The sequence below is a fragment of the Aplysia californica genome, unplaced genomic scaffold (assembly GCF_000002075.1).
Source record: "Aplysia californica isolate F4 #8 unplaced genomic scaffold, AplCal3.0 scaffold00019, whole genome shotgun sequence".
Taxonomy (NCBI): Eukaryota; Metazoa; Mollusca; class Gastropoda; order Aplysiida; family Aplysiidae; genus Aplysia; species Aplysia californica.
In genome coordinates this window covers 540,937-555,668 of record NW_004797289.1, presented here as the reverse complement: position 1 = coordinate 555,668, position 14,732 = coordinate 540,937, and the positions used below count along the sequence as shown (strand labels likewise).

General features: G+C 38.8%; 1 protein-coding gene across 1 annotated transcript in view; it reads right to left on the bottom strand.

Annotated features, from left to right (window-relative positions):
• Positions 1 to 43: 43 nt before the first annotated feature.
• Positions 44 to 14,732, bottom strand: part of LOC101853832 (39S ribosomal protein L44, mitochondrial) — a 19,664-nt gene continuing 4,975 nt past the window's right edge. The window contains exons 3-11 of the mRNA XM_013086604.2: positions 9,592 to 9,703; positions 9,050 to 9,136; positions 8,536 to 8,636; positions 7,771 to 7,846; positions 7,094 to 7,178; positions 5,785 to 5,856; positions 3,363 to 3,511; positions 1,684 to 1,766; positions 44 to 451 (exon numbers count right to left, since the gene is read on the bottom strand). Of these exons, the coding sequence (XP_012942058.1) occupies positions 234 to 451; positions 1,684 to 1,766; positions 3,363 to 3,511; positions 5,785 to 5,856; positions 7,094 to 7,178; positions 7,771 to 7,846; positions 8,536 to 8,636; positions 9,050 to 9,136; positions 9,592 to 9,703 (983 nt within the window). The 3' untranslated portion in view covers positions 44 to 233. The remainder of the gene's footprint in view (positions 452 to 1,683; positions 1,767 to 3,362; positions 3,512 to 5,784; positions 5,857 to 7,093; positions 7,179 to 7,770; positions 7,847 to 8,535; positions 8,637 to 9,049; positions 9,137 to 9,591; positions 9,704 to 14,732) is intronic.

The window sequence follows — 14,732 nt, the reverse complement described above, 5'->3', positions numbered from 1 at the left end:
CCACCCCCCCCCCCCACCCCAAATGTTTTAATTATTTTTAAAAAAAAATAACTAGGACATGTTCTAGTTCACACAAACACAGTAATATCACAAGTGTTCCTCCCAGGAAGAAAACAAAACAAAATTCCCCCCCTACCCCCAAAAAAACCCTAGACTAGAACAGGCTACAGGTAAGACAAACACAATCATGTCACAAAAACTCCCACGACCTTATCCTTCTCCGCTCCAGGCTATCACGACGACGTGATGGAGTCAGACTGACCAGACGACTGTTCGTAATGTCTCCTCACTATATCTTCCGCACTGGCGTTCACTCGGTCGCGATCTAACTCCAACCTCTCGGCGACTGTTCCCAAAACCAGCGGTGGCCGGTTGTCCTCCGTTCTCATCACTTTCTTGACGGCCTCCCTGGCCGCCATCTCCTCAGCGATGAGAACTGTTTCCCCTGGGGCTGTGAAAGACAAAACAAAAGCCGACTCAATGATTCTTCGTAGAAAACACTGACCTACAAGCCCTTTCCTTCATTATAGTAATATTTTCATAATCCCACTACGCCAAGGGGTGGATGTCAACAGAGAAGTCTTTACAGGGAATCAGGCTTGCTCTGCTCACCTCTCAAGCTTCAACAGCACAAAGTCTGCTTTGACTATCAAGGCATCCCGGAAATAGACGGTCACAAGAGTGTGACAAACAAATAAAAGAAGTAGAGGCAAAATGACGACAGCAAAGATAAGGAAAGAAAAAGCAGCAGTTCCCTGTTGCAGTTCAGGAACAGTTATGAGCATGACATTGATAAATCGGCCCATTTACACTGTGCATAAGAACATGTTAATGTTCCCCCTTTGGGAATGGCCTAAAGACACTTCAGTCTGGCTCTAATTCTTCCATAGGGAGATTTAGCCACAAGCACTGCATGGATTCATATTTGAGAATAAAACGTGTGCATATCAGTACAAATTTGCTTATGTTTGTTTACTGCTAAGCTTACAAGCAATCAATAAACACAAGTGTAGTCTTGCAGATGAACACGTTCTCTCGCAAAAATGAAAAAAAAACAAAAAAACTTTTAAAAGACAACAGATTTCTTTTTGACTTACATTTGCAGGGGTTGTTTTAAATTATGGGTAAGATAGGGAATATAGGGAATTACGAAAAGATACAGGTGCTACCAAAGACCTGGGATCCGAATATGTCATATGTCATGAATGAGCTAGATCTAGACAGGGAGTCCATGAACACTGAAACATCAAGCTGCAGTCCAGGGTAATAAGCTACGCTGAAAATAAGTGCTGATGGAAAGAACCCATACCTCCTGGCGATGAAGGGGTTAATATTTATGTGCGGGGTCTATCTTTTCTATTCTTTTAATCCATCGACCCCACATATCAATATCTATAAGCCACTTCCCTACTCCTATTCCCAAATCACAAACACAAATATGCACACAGACACTCTCAAACACACATACATGCTCACACTCTCACACACATACGCTCATACACACACTCACCTACAAACACAATCAGTTGAGCATCCCTTCCTATTCAGCCCCCTACCTGTGCTATTGGACATTCCACTGATCTGGACAATACTATGGCAGTGAGAGTTCTGAATTTTTTGTGCCCCTCACTTCCCTCGGAAGCCCATACATAAGAAATTAGGAGAAGAGAGAAAATGATCTACCTTTAGAGATGAGTTGTTTGTTGCTGTAAATCCCCACCCAGTATAGAGACATCATTGTGTTACTGCCAGACTTCCATAACAACCTGAAAAGATGAAAAAGAAACATTCTCATTATGCTGCAGTAATATAAATGTGAGACATCATGGGGACATCAGGCGCTCATCAAAACAATGAAATCAAAGAAATAGTTATTTTTTTGGCCAATGTGCAATTTTTTTCTAATTTTCCTTTTTTGGCTCAACACCTTTTATGTCCATTTAAGAACACATTTTTGTGTGGATTTTACAGAAAAACCTTGATTAAAGGCCCGGAAAAAAAAGCAAATTTTCAGTTTTCAAGGACTCTCAGGCTATGGAAGTTACCAAACTTTGGAGGCCATTTTCTCGCTATTGTTACCTCTGAAACCAGGCCACCCTGACCTCTTTCAATGGCAAATATTTCGACTTACATAAAGGGATATTTTTTCATAAAAGGAAGACAAATGAACAGGCTTAAAGATAATACCAATAACACCATATACACAAAAATTGACGAGAGCCTGATTCCACCACGTCGTGACACATATATACATCACTTTTTTTGTTAGAGTTTTTTTTTACGGCACTTGCAACACAATAATTTATTAAGTGCAGAAGATAAGAGGTGTTACAAGAGAGTAACAAGTAAAAAAAAGAAGGAGAGACAAGGATGATAGATGTTTGATAGGAAAGAAGGAGCAAGCCACACCAGAACACGCCCAAACCACTAACTGCTGTAATCTATGGAGTCAAAGTGATTGATTTTAAGTAATGAGAAGCACATAGACATAATAAAAGCCATGAAGTGTTATCAAGGACAGGCAGAAGAACACAGGGAAAGAAAAGAAGCATGAACTATCAATTGAGCCCTCCTAGAGTTTAATTACTATTTTCGTAAATTCTGATGTATATTTCATACATGCAAAGATTTTGTGAGAAGCAACAGTATAATCACACAATTCATATCTTATCAAATCAACTAAACAAAAAATTTGAAAAACAAAAGAACTAAAGCAAAGGAAATAATAAAAAGCTACACTGCTCACATATATGAAGATTATATGACAGTATTAAAGGTATGGTGGTTTGGGAATACAAGACACATCGTAATTTTCTTTTTATAAAGTACAGCAAAAATGAAGGCCCATAGCATGCTATGCTTTTTTTCATTTTTCTTTGCACATGACAACCCCCCCCCCCCCCCCCCACACACACACACACTCAAAATCAAGGTAGGTCTGCTTTTAGAATGGAAAATTACAAAACACTCTCTATCACAACAGGTTTTCCTATCCTATGTGGTACCTCCTGACTTAACATACGTCTCCAGCTTGACTGATTAAGGTAGGTAGAGAACCTCAAAAGCTTCCAACATTTCAAATTCTCAATTGGGGTATCTAAACCAAGGTCGTTCACACTAAAAGGCCAGTAAGATGTCAACTGAACTGACAAAGCACCTCTGATGTAGAATGATCCCAGAACACAACTTAATTTCAAGTATTCCCAATCATGGATTCATACCAAAGTCGTCAACTCACATAACTAATCTGATACCACTGAGCTAACAACACACTCCAGATAGACATATGAACCCAGAACCCCTACATGAAGTATGAAGGGGAAAAGCACATTCCAGACCCTTTCCATTCCTTAGATCCTCACCTGGGTTCCGGCTGCCCTCGGCCAGTGAGAGACAAAAGAGCCACCAGGAGCCCCATGGGATTGTGGAGAGGCCACATCTCGTTCAGGTCTTTGCCGATCAGTTGAGGAAGGACAAAGTCTCGAACAAATGCCTCGGCTCTTTCCTTGCCCTAACATTAGACAAAGGAACATTGGACAATCACAAGTCTGTTGTTAACACGTTGGTGCTAAAAGGTAGACAGTCAAATGACAATGGTGCAGCTGTTGTCATCATGCCAGACAGATAGGAACTAAATTTTTGTCCCTCTTGGAAGTATGACGGGATTATAAATAAAGACAATTATTTTAAAGAAAGTTTAACCATTTTAATACTGTCACGTTCACTACTTTTGCGACAAACCAAAAGTGTCAACACATTTTGATTAATTTCATACCGATAGTCACAGATAATGAAAAATCAAAATATTAACTTCTGAACTGCTTACCACAATGTGCATGTGTTTTTGCATTCATTTATCAGTATCATCTTTATACAAAAAAAGAAATTGTCACTCTAGTTTCACTTCTCATGGTGTTTACTGGACGTGGAAGCATCATGGTATCTTTGGAAATGTATTTTTCACAGACAGTGACCATTTCAATCGTCTTTAAATTGCTAACCCTTTTCTACCTGCAGTACATCTCATCCCTTTTTAAAAACAAAAGTTACACAGCATAGAAAGTACTTTCCATTGAACTGGAGGAAAAAAATGTTCTCAATTTTGTTCATTATGAACTTGAAAAACTAGACTGCAAAGCATTAAGAAAAAAAAAAAGAAAGACTAAGCACAAATTATGTAAAGTCTTCTAAGAAAAGAACTGCTAACTTTCATACTAAAGAAATGAAACCAGAAAACACTCTATATATCCAATTTATAGGTAATAGAGCATAGACCTGAACCCAAACTATAGAGTCACATCCTTCGCATATTTATAAGACACTCCTGCCCTTCATAGCAAAGCATGGTTGGCTGGAACCACAGCTATTATTCACTTCACCGTAGAATATTTAAAATTTCTATATTAGGCTGGTGGTATTCCTACATGAAGCAACCCTTTGTTTTGTTTGTTGGAGTTTTTAATGGCGCTTGCAACTGCTTAAGGTCATGCCCACGGTTCCAGCTGGGATATTTTTATGTTAGTTGGGCGAACTTTCCAACAAATTATTAACAAAACGTGTTTTCATGTTGCCATGTATGCTTGTGCATTGTAATTTCCAGGGTGACAGTCACTGTGTGTGAGCGTGTTGTAAATTTTTTGTGTTAAGGCTTTTTAACTCATTCGCTACGCCGAGCCGTGGGGGGCGGCGCGGCTCAAGTGCCGTCAGTACGTTAAGCCGCCCCCGGCGGCTCGAGAACCGACGATCAATTTTAGCTTGGTTTCTATTCCAATCCACTTATCCATGTTAAAATAAAGTTCATAATATAATGTTGACTTCCGGGTCAAGCGTTTCCACCGAAAATCGGAAGTTTTGATTCAGTTTTGAAACATGATTTCGTAGTTTTTTCGACTTTGTTTTATCGCGAAGCCCAAATTATAGCCCAGACACCAGTCTTAGTACTTTTACACAACAAAATGTATAATTATTTTGCTCACTAAAGAAGTGTAGGACTCTTCTTTATAATATTGATACTATTGGACGCAAATTGCCAGTGCACTGTAATTGAGAAATCAATATTTTTGAGTGCTAAATCTAGGCCTAGATCTAAATAGTCAAAATATTTTTTTCTACCCAAAATCACTACTTTTGGGTGAAATTAATCAAAAAGTACCACTCAAGACATGTATAGGTTTATTCCATGTGCAATTCTGAATAATTCCATATAAGTTACGCATATTTTTTTCTGTTTGTGATCCTTTTTTTCAAAATTATTTTAAATTTTTTTTTTTTTTCAATATCGGATGTTATGATCCAAATGTACAAATATTATGGAATGTATGAAAATAACTGCACATTTTTCAATATTTTCCTGTTCTATATACAGTTATGGTTATTTTGAGGTATCATTTGACTAGGTGCAAACATGTTTTTTTAGTTTCACCTGAGATTATAAATTTTTTTATTTTCCAATTTTATCCGCATCCAATCACAATTGTGTTGCATAATCGCCTCTTACAGGAACCAAAGTTGAAAAATACGCAAATAAATAATGCAGGTGTATTCTACAAACCATACTGAAAATGTTGGTACATAATATGTTGATATTTATTTGAATTTATGGCCCCAAAGACCTGTGAACTGCGCACCAGTCATCATCTCATTTCGCCCTCCCGAAAAGAATTCGTCCACAAGCCGAAAATAATACGTAGCGAATGAGTTAACACCATCTTTTTGTCATTTTCTCAAGTGATCCATCCTCCTGCAGCTCCAATAGCTTAATGGTAACAAAGCGCAAAGTCTCACCTGAGCTTGTTCCAGTGCACCAACGACAGCTTTGAACGTCACACTCAACACAGAGGGTTGAACAGGGAAATCCTAGGTAAGAAGAACGAATGCATTTGTAAAAACCCACCATTTGAGCCTGACTAAAAACGAGCACATAAATACAATTAATGATCATTTTCTTCTTGGAAAGAGCAAGGTTAAAACAACAGACAGAAAGTAAAAAAAGTAGGACCAACCAGGGGTGCATTGCCCTCCAACTAACCGCACACCCAACAGTAGTAAACTTGAAAAGTAAAAGCCCAAAAGAAGAAGAAGTGAAAGAATAACAGCATAGTCAGTCCCACAAAAATCAATTTTTAAATTTTTAATAAAATGTATATCCCTCCAAACTCTATGTGAGCCATTGCCAAAACGTAGAGAAAAACACATACATCTCACATTAGTGTGCATAAAATGTGATGCATTAGTATTTATTCCTCCAAAACTTATACACATGTCAAATATAGGATGTAGAACCTGCATTAGCAGTTTCAGACCGCGTGTCAGCTTTACAATCTTAAGTTTGTAAATTTTGTGCCCAAAAAATTCTTTTAGTGATTCCTGGACTGTCATTTTGAGCACACCATTGCAAACTTCCAAGAATGTCCAAAATTTAGTATTTTGGGGTGGGTTTTTTTCTAACGTGTGCTTTGATCCTATGCTATTTGTCATTGAGAAAGGTTCACTTGCTCAAGAAATCGGTTTATTTGTTTGCAAATAAATGAATAATTCGGATCACTTGCGCGTTCGTCGTGTCATCATGGACTAGGTGTTTAAGAAAACACCATTATTTTTCAGTAGAATCACCATAGCTGGTTAAATCTTTTTGCTTTTCGTCGTATATTCAATACATCAAAAGCTGTGATGAGCGAAAGGAACATCGGGTTCCTATATCTATGATTTCGGTCAGCTGTTTAACATTCGCCGTGATCGTTGTCACTTTGCGACATACCAAAAGTCCGAATTTTAGCCCACTTTTGTTTTGAACGGATCATCAACAGTGCCCGGATATAATTGTTTTCTCGAGTGACTTCCCCTTACCCAGAACAGCGGAAGCAACAGTGGAAAGAGAAAAATGAAAGTAGTCATTGCCGTCCGCGTCTGGTGACGCACAAGAATCTTACATTGAATGCGACGTACAGGATAACAGATTCCGATGGCAAAAACTTCTTTTCTCTGTAGAACATTTTTTGTTATACAAAGCTTCTTTTACCAGCATGGCCCAAAATGATATTCCTTTACAAAGCTCAATAAGGTGGGCAGATCATAGTGCCTCTGGTTAGCTCACCTGACACAGAATGAGATCCTCACAACCCAAGTGGGAAGCGATGTGAGAAAGGGTTTCATCCATCATCAGATGATCACAAACAGAGCTGAGAAGAGACAAAATTCACATTTAATTTATTTGACATGTTCTTCCTCTCAAATAAATCAACAGCTTCAAATTCTCCTTTAAAAAAAAATAATAACAATTTTTTCTTTGGGAAAGCTAAACACAAACTTCCAATAAATTCTTAAAAGACACAATTTTTCAACACCCCCCCCCCCCCCCCCCCTTCTTATAGGTGAGTTGGGTTTATCATCCCGCACAGTGGAAGTTAGGATCAGGGATATCAGAACACAAGAGATGACAATGATAATGACAATCTTTATTCACCTCGCAGCGAGAAAGTTGTCTCGGTCGTTGACAAAAATATGCAAATTCTTGAAGTCCTATAAACAATTCTGGTTAGGTTGGGTTTTTTTTTATCAATTCAAAACTATCGCTATAAATCTAATGGAAAAACTCCATGAGTCAATACATTTCAAGTGAGCTGACAATTACAAGTACTGAACATATAAAGTATTCTGAGCAAGATTTATTCAAAGAGCACTGTCATTATTTTATGGTTAAACAAGAGACGAACAAAATTTGTGTGATATAATTAAGACCTCACAGTAATAAATATAAGAAAGACATATTACCTGATACACTCTTCAAACATATACGGGTAGATATTCCTCAGATACACTTTCAAATAATCCTTCATAAGTTTATCTCCTGCAACACAAAAAAACACAACAAAGTTGAGCATATTAACCTCTTTTTGAGTACTCGAACAATTAAAGACAAACAAACTGATAGGTCTCCTTCATAGGCACAGAGCATTACACCAGCCTAATGGAACTACGGATAAAAGTGGACGGTGAAGTTTCAAAGCTTCACAAGAATACTGAAAGAAATCAAACAAAAACCAAGCTGTACAGAATTAAAAACTGGGGGGTTGAGTCAGGGAGCAACAATTACAAGATATAAGAGCAAAACAAATAATCATCAAAAAAAGACTGACTCGATAAAAGCAAAATATGCCCTTGTAAAAAGTGTACATAACTTAGCAAAGCATACAACACAAGCCTCTGATTCTGCTTAAAAATCATAGCAAATAATAAGAGGATGTTCAATGAAAAATTACATGGAAAGAAGCAAAATTAAAATTTTGACAGGACAACAGATCCCCAAATCAAGCTGAATATGTGATGCTTTAATCAAACCTCTTCTCCGGAATCTTTTATTTCCTTATCAGCTTCCTAGTGTTACCACATTCCACAAGAACTGACAAGGCAGAATTACACACATTGTAGTAATATGTAAACAGTATATTAATGAAAAAGTATGAAAAATACATATAATAACCAATACCATGTTCTATTTCCTGAAATATTTATCCCCATCAAAGAGCAGATACTTACCACTGTTGGCTAAATCAGAGTTGTCATCTAACTCAAGTGGTACTGATTCTAGGTCAATGCCAAGTTCCGCTCTCTTCTCCTTTTCCTGTTCCACGTAAGACCTGTGGTAAAAGCCAACAAATTTGTAATGTGATCACAAAGAAAAAAAATACAGCATAGACGTCATGAGCTAAATTTAAACAAACACATTTCAGAAAATGTGCTTTGACTTTGACAGTCAAGTTTCATTAGTCACATAAATGTAAATATTTGAAAGTTACAGAGGAGCATGACTCCTGATAAAACAGAAAAATTAATCTTTCATGTGCAGTATTGTATCATGTCCCTAACACAAAAGACTGTAAGGCAAGCCATTTATCAAATGCACATTGCATCCATTCAAAACTAAACGGAGAAGCTTATTTGACATCAGCTGAGACTTGAACTACGTGATTGATTGATTGAGTAGGTGTTTTATGGCACTATCGACTCAATTTGACTTGAACTACTTATACACAAGAACCTGACAACAAACCTGTGGACAAATGCTTGACGTAGTGAGCCTTCATCAAAGTTCTCTCCCAGACGCTGCCCAAAGGAGAAAATTTCACAGTCATAGTTCCTGATGAAAAAAGATGAGTTTAGTGAAACAATTAACACAAAAAAGGCTTATTCAAAAGAGACACGAAGGTCTGCATCACCAGAATTATAGGATTTGCAAAATTCAATCAATTCTTGCAACAGATTTCCCATAAAAGCATTTTCACTACCAACTGCATCAAGAAGCGCATTTAAATAGTGCAAGCCAACTCTGTAAATGACAATGCATCACTGTTGATTACATTTCAAACGTTGACTACTGAAAAAATGGTTCACTTCATATTGTAGATGTCAGTGGACACAAGTTCTGCATTTGCAGCAAAAAGGCAAACATTTTTTGGTATCTTTCTCACGACTACAAGAGAAGGAAAATGCTTCAAAATGGAAAACATCCAACTTGAAATTAATAAGTATGAGAAGACTCATTCCATTGTTTTGCACAGCAAAATTTGAATTTTTTAAAGGGAAATAGTATACCAGTTGATCCACTCTGAGCGTCTTCGAGGTTTGTCTGGTCCAATATCAATTCTCTTCTTGTACATTTCCCTGAGAAACCCTTTTTGGCGTCGATGATATGATCTCTTTGAATCTGAAAAAACAAAATATAGATTATAAGCTTAATCTTAAGAAAACATTAAAATCCTTTAAAGCTTTATTTTCATTCAAGAAGCTCACTCACCTCTGACAGCATCGACAGTGAGTTAGATTACTTTGAACTATGTATTATAAGTTATCTTATAAAATATACTGAAATATAGACTTCACAAAGACATACAGAACTCACAACTGCATAAAGTCATATGAACGCCTGGACACAAGCTGGTTGTTTTCATCATGTCAGTTCATAGCAATGCATGGTATATATATATTTTTTTTTTTGGTTTTTAGTAGAGGGTTTTACAGGGCTCGCAACTGCATAAGGTCATATGAGCGCCAAGGGGAGGGTGTCAACAGAGAAATCTTTAGAGGGAATCAGGCTTAGACTGCTCACCTCTCTAGCTTCAACAGCACAAGGTCTGCTTCGACTATCAAGGCACCCCGGAAATAGCTGGTCAAAAGAGAGTGACAAACATACAAAAGAAGTAGAGGAAAATGACAATAGTAAGGATCAGGAAAGAAAAAGCAGTAGTTCCCTGTTGTAGATCAGGCATAGTTATGAGCATGACATGAGTCAGCCCATTGACAATTCTACTATGCTTGAACGAGAAATGTCCCCCCTTTGAGAATGACCTAAAGACACTACAGTCAGTGGCACTGCCCCGGGGGGTAAGCATGGTTTTATTTTGTGAGTCGGACACTTACAACTGTTTAATTACTTTATATAGAGTACAGAACAGAAATAATAAGGACTGTTAGGAATTCATTTCCAAACTTTTAGGCAGAGACTCCAGAGACCTGTTGTGACGGAATTGAGAGTGAGTCTAAGCTTAAAAATTAGTGCTGTGCAATTTTGAGGAAACAAAACTCCATCAACACTTTCACTTCCACATCAAAGGGTGAAGTCGTTGTTTGTGCTAACTGTTCCAGTGAATGCTAATAAAGAGGACATCTGATATAACACGGATGATGGGACCAGAGAAAAAGTCCTGTTATATCAGATCCCTGTTAAATCAGAAATGCAAGGGAAGTAAGCATTTGTGGACTAATCAAGCTGTATTTATTCATGGGTACTTTCCTTGGCCACAAGTACCCTCAAACAGGGGTTTTGGCCAAGTGGCAGGCATGCACATGATCCATTGCGCACGCGTGTAGCTAGGCTTAGGGCTATACCGAAGTCTGCAGCACGCCACACCATTCTCTCGCTTCACCTGCTGTGTGTGCTTGCAGTAGCATGGCTTGCTTCATCACTGCGTTACTCTATCTCTCTCTCTCTCTCTTACTTTTTACACATTGTTAAAGAGTCTTTGTCCCTGCTATAACCGATTGGGCTCTGTTATTGCTGATAACTTTTAATAGAGACAGAGTAGGAAAAAACGGGGATTTAAAAAATCCCTGTTATTACCGGATCCCTGTTATTACTGGGCCTGTTATATATGGTTTCCACTGTACTGCATGTGTGAGTGGGTTTTTTTTCCCTCAGAATAGGAGCTCATTAGACCTGCCTACGATTAATTTCTGGTAAAGCCGTCCTCAGTACTTTTGATTCATCATTCGACTTGCCAATATTGAATAGTGGATACTTTTTAGACAAGCATGTACTGTAACTCGTGTGTTGGTTCGATTTCCGCTCTTTGTTTCATAATCATCAAAGACAAAGTATTGTTGTTACCCCAGTGTAACTGTAACATGATAATAATTTAATGCTCTGTTTCCATGACAGTTTGAGAAGAATGAGCCGGAAAAACACCCACACAGTAAAAATAAAGATCACATGGCATTCAAATGGCTCTCAGCGGCTCTGCCATGCTTTCAATAGCTGTGAAAACAAATATTATTTGCAAATGTTGAATGGTAGTAGCCTTTTATGCAGTTCTCGTAGTCTTGGCAAGCTTACTCTCAGGAATCAACACTGTTAATGTGTGATGGAAAAGTACAAAAGTGCAGCAATAATTTCTTGAAATTTGAACAATACATACTCACTTTATGGTCAGTGCTGAACTTAATGAAAAGAAGGTACAACGTCCACCACAGTTCAATTTCAAGTTTAGTCAAAGTACAGTCAAACCTGCCATGACCGCCACTAGTGTACAAACGGCCACTCTCCACTACCCCCTTCCATTTTTTGTATATAATTTCACTGCGTAAAACGATCACCTGTGAAACATAGCCGCCACCACCATATTTTGTCAACCAACAACCAAAAATACCTCTTCTGTCTTCGATGGCCATGCAGATTTCTCATCGCTCAACGCTTTGTCATAAATTTATCATTTATTATGTATTGGCCCCTGAAGTAGTGGACGAGCCGTCATTTTATCCATTCACCTGTCGCTATATAAATAGTCCCTCCAATGAATGAACTGATAACTTTGCTTTGGACTCTCCCACTGTTTACTCAAATTGACCAATCAGTAACAATAAATTTTCAGCAGCTGGTGAGGGTAGCGTGTGGTCCGTTATATATAACCTGTAATAAACCCCGCCCACAACTCATGAAAATTATAGTGTGATGGGCGGTGAGTCTATAACAATGGACATCAACATGAACCTGCGATAGAAGTGTTGCGCAGTCACTCAATCTGAGTGGTGTCAACCCATTTTTTTTTGTTTTACCAAGGCACAGTGACGGTGTGTTCCTCGCCTGACACATTATTTTGTTTTATTTTACCCTTGCACAAAATCAGCAAAAGAAAAACAAAAGCTAACCAAAATAACGAACGACAACAAAAACAACTTTATTACCCCGTTTTTCAAAAGAAAACAAAAAGTACCATTCACTACGTCTTACGACGACGGCGGTCCTTTACCTAAGCCTGCGAGAACGATAACAATGTAAAAACAGGAGTATCTTCCCAGACTGGACTAAATAATATGTACCATACTCTATAATAACAATCTTGCTGCCTCACTTTTCGAAACAGAGCAAGCAGGACAAGTCCAAGTGTGCGCTTTCCCAAGAGGGGGGAATAGGCTTTCATAACGCAAACACAATGCCATGTGTTTCTATCCTTCTCTCATGCAATTTTATTAAGCAAATAAAAATGACTACTTCTATTGTAATGTAACTAAAAGGCAAGTAATCAACGCCACCGTTTAGTTTTCAAATATCCTCCCCCCCCTTTCTGGTTCACATTAGCGGGGCCTCGTTTGAAGCGCGCGAGGCAACCCATGGCTGACGACGTCATCCAGTGGAATTTTCCCAGCCACCAGCTGTTCACCCAGCACGCGCAAATGGCAATGCCGCTTTACCCTTAGTTACTCCCACATCGTTAAAGATTACACAAAAACCTCTAAATACATAAGCATGAAGTTTTAAGGGAATAAAGAGAAAAATGGTCTACAACTTATCAGTCAGTTCGACAACTCACAGATCCAAAAAGTCTTCAAAGTGCACCACATCGACCACTTTCGCAAACGTTTCCGACTGCTTATTGGATGGGTACAAATTTGTCAATCTGCATACTACGTGATTGACCTCTTTTCTGATTGGCTGCCAAGTTTAATTCATATTCCATTCACGAGAAGCGGCATGAGAGCGAGTTGAAGACGACAACCATTACATTAGTTTGTCCCACGAAACACCCCCTGCAGCGGGCGCCGAAAATCGGCAGATCAAAACGCGCTCGGTGGGCATTGCGCTAGATTACAAGGGGGCTTGCCCCCTTGTTTTAACACATAATTTGATATTTTACAGTTAGGTTTGAAATTACTTGGAAAATAATTGACTTGCGACAGTTTTAGTGGCTTTATGTGTGATCTGCAGCAAACAGTACTACTGCAGTTTGACCCCCGAAGAAGTAGAAGTGTATCTGTATGCGGGAGTGAAAGTAAAAATTTACCGAACTTACTTACTTTAGGCCTACTGATTAGGGTTATAAATAAGACTTGCATCTCGGCACAGACAGACGCAGGACAAGGAAGGAGTTCCCCCCACAGGCAGAGGGCTGGCTGAGCAACAACAACCCTGCCCTAACCATAACTCTTGTTGTATACATCTAGTTTGATCAGTGGCAGTGGACCGTATCACACTAAGACGTGCCGGCCCTCTGCAGAACACGTCCCAGAGTTAATATTAGATCCATTAATATTATAAAACATTAGATCTATAGGATAGGCCTACTTATACTACACTCTATAAGTTACACTATAGCCTACACTAAATTGACTTAAAGTATACTTTTACTAGATCTAGATGATCTATACACATACACTAAATCTAGATTTTAGTTCTAAATTTTAAATTTCTAAAGTCCACCTCTATTCTCACCAGGGGGGGGGGGGGGAAGAAAGAGAGAGAGAGAGAGAGAGAGAGAGAGAGAGAGAGAGAGAGAGAGAGAGAGAGAGAGAGAGAGAGAGAGAGAGAGAGAGAGGAGAGAGAGAGAGAGAGAGAGAGAGAGAGAGGGGGGAGAGAGAGAGAGAGAGAGAGAGAGAGAGAGAGAGAGAGAGAGAGAGAGAGAGAGAGAGAGGTGCTAGCAAAATGTGACATGCCCCAGTTGGCAGGAGGGAACGAGAGAAAGATAGAGTTGGAAATAGGTGGGGACAAAGAAAGACAGAGACAAACAAAGAAAAAAAGAAGGCGAGCGATACACACACACAGGGAGAGAGAGAGAGAGAGAGAGAGAGAGAGAGAGAGAGAGAGAGAGAGAGAGAGAGAGAGAGAGAGAGAGAGAGAGAAGGGGGGAGGGGGGGCAGAGAAACAAAGAGGGTGACTGCTCGATTGAAATTATGACATTGTTCTTTACTTCAAATCGTGATTCCTCCAACTCCAAAACGGAGGAAAAGCGATCCTTCATCGAAAAGACATCCGCAATCTTCATTTAGATCTAGATCTAGGCTAGCTGAGAAACTAGATCAAAGATTTATGTCTGCCTAGATCTAGATCTAGAAGAACCTAGGTCTACCCTGAGCCAAGAGGGCGCTGAAACTCTCCGAAATCACAAAAGAGTTCCTCTACCGGGTCTGTATACTTTGTGACTTTGTTCCCGGTTACCGGATCTGTATACTGTAAATATACACTC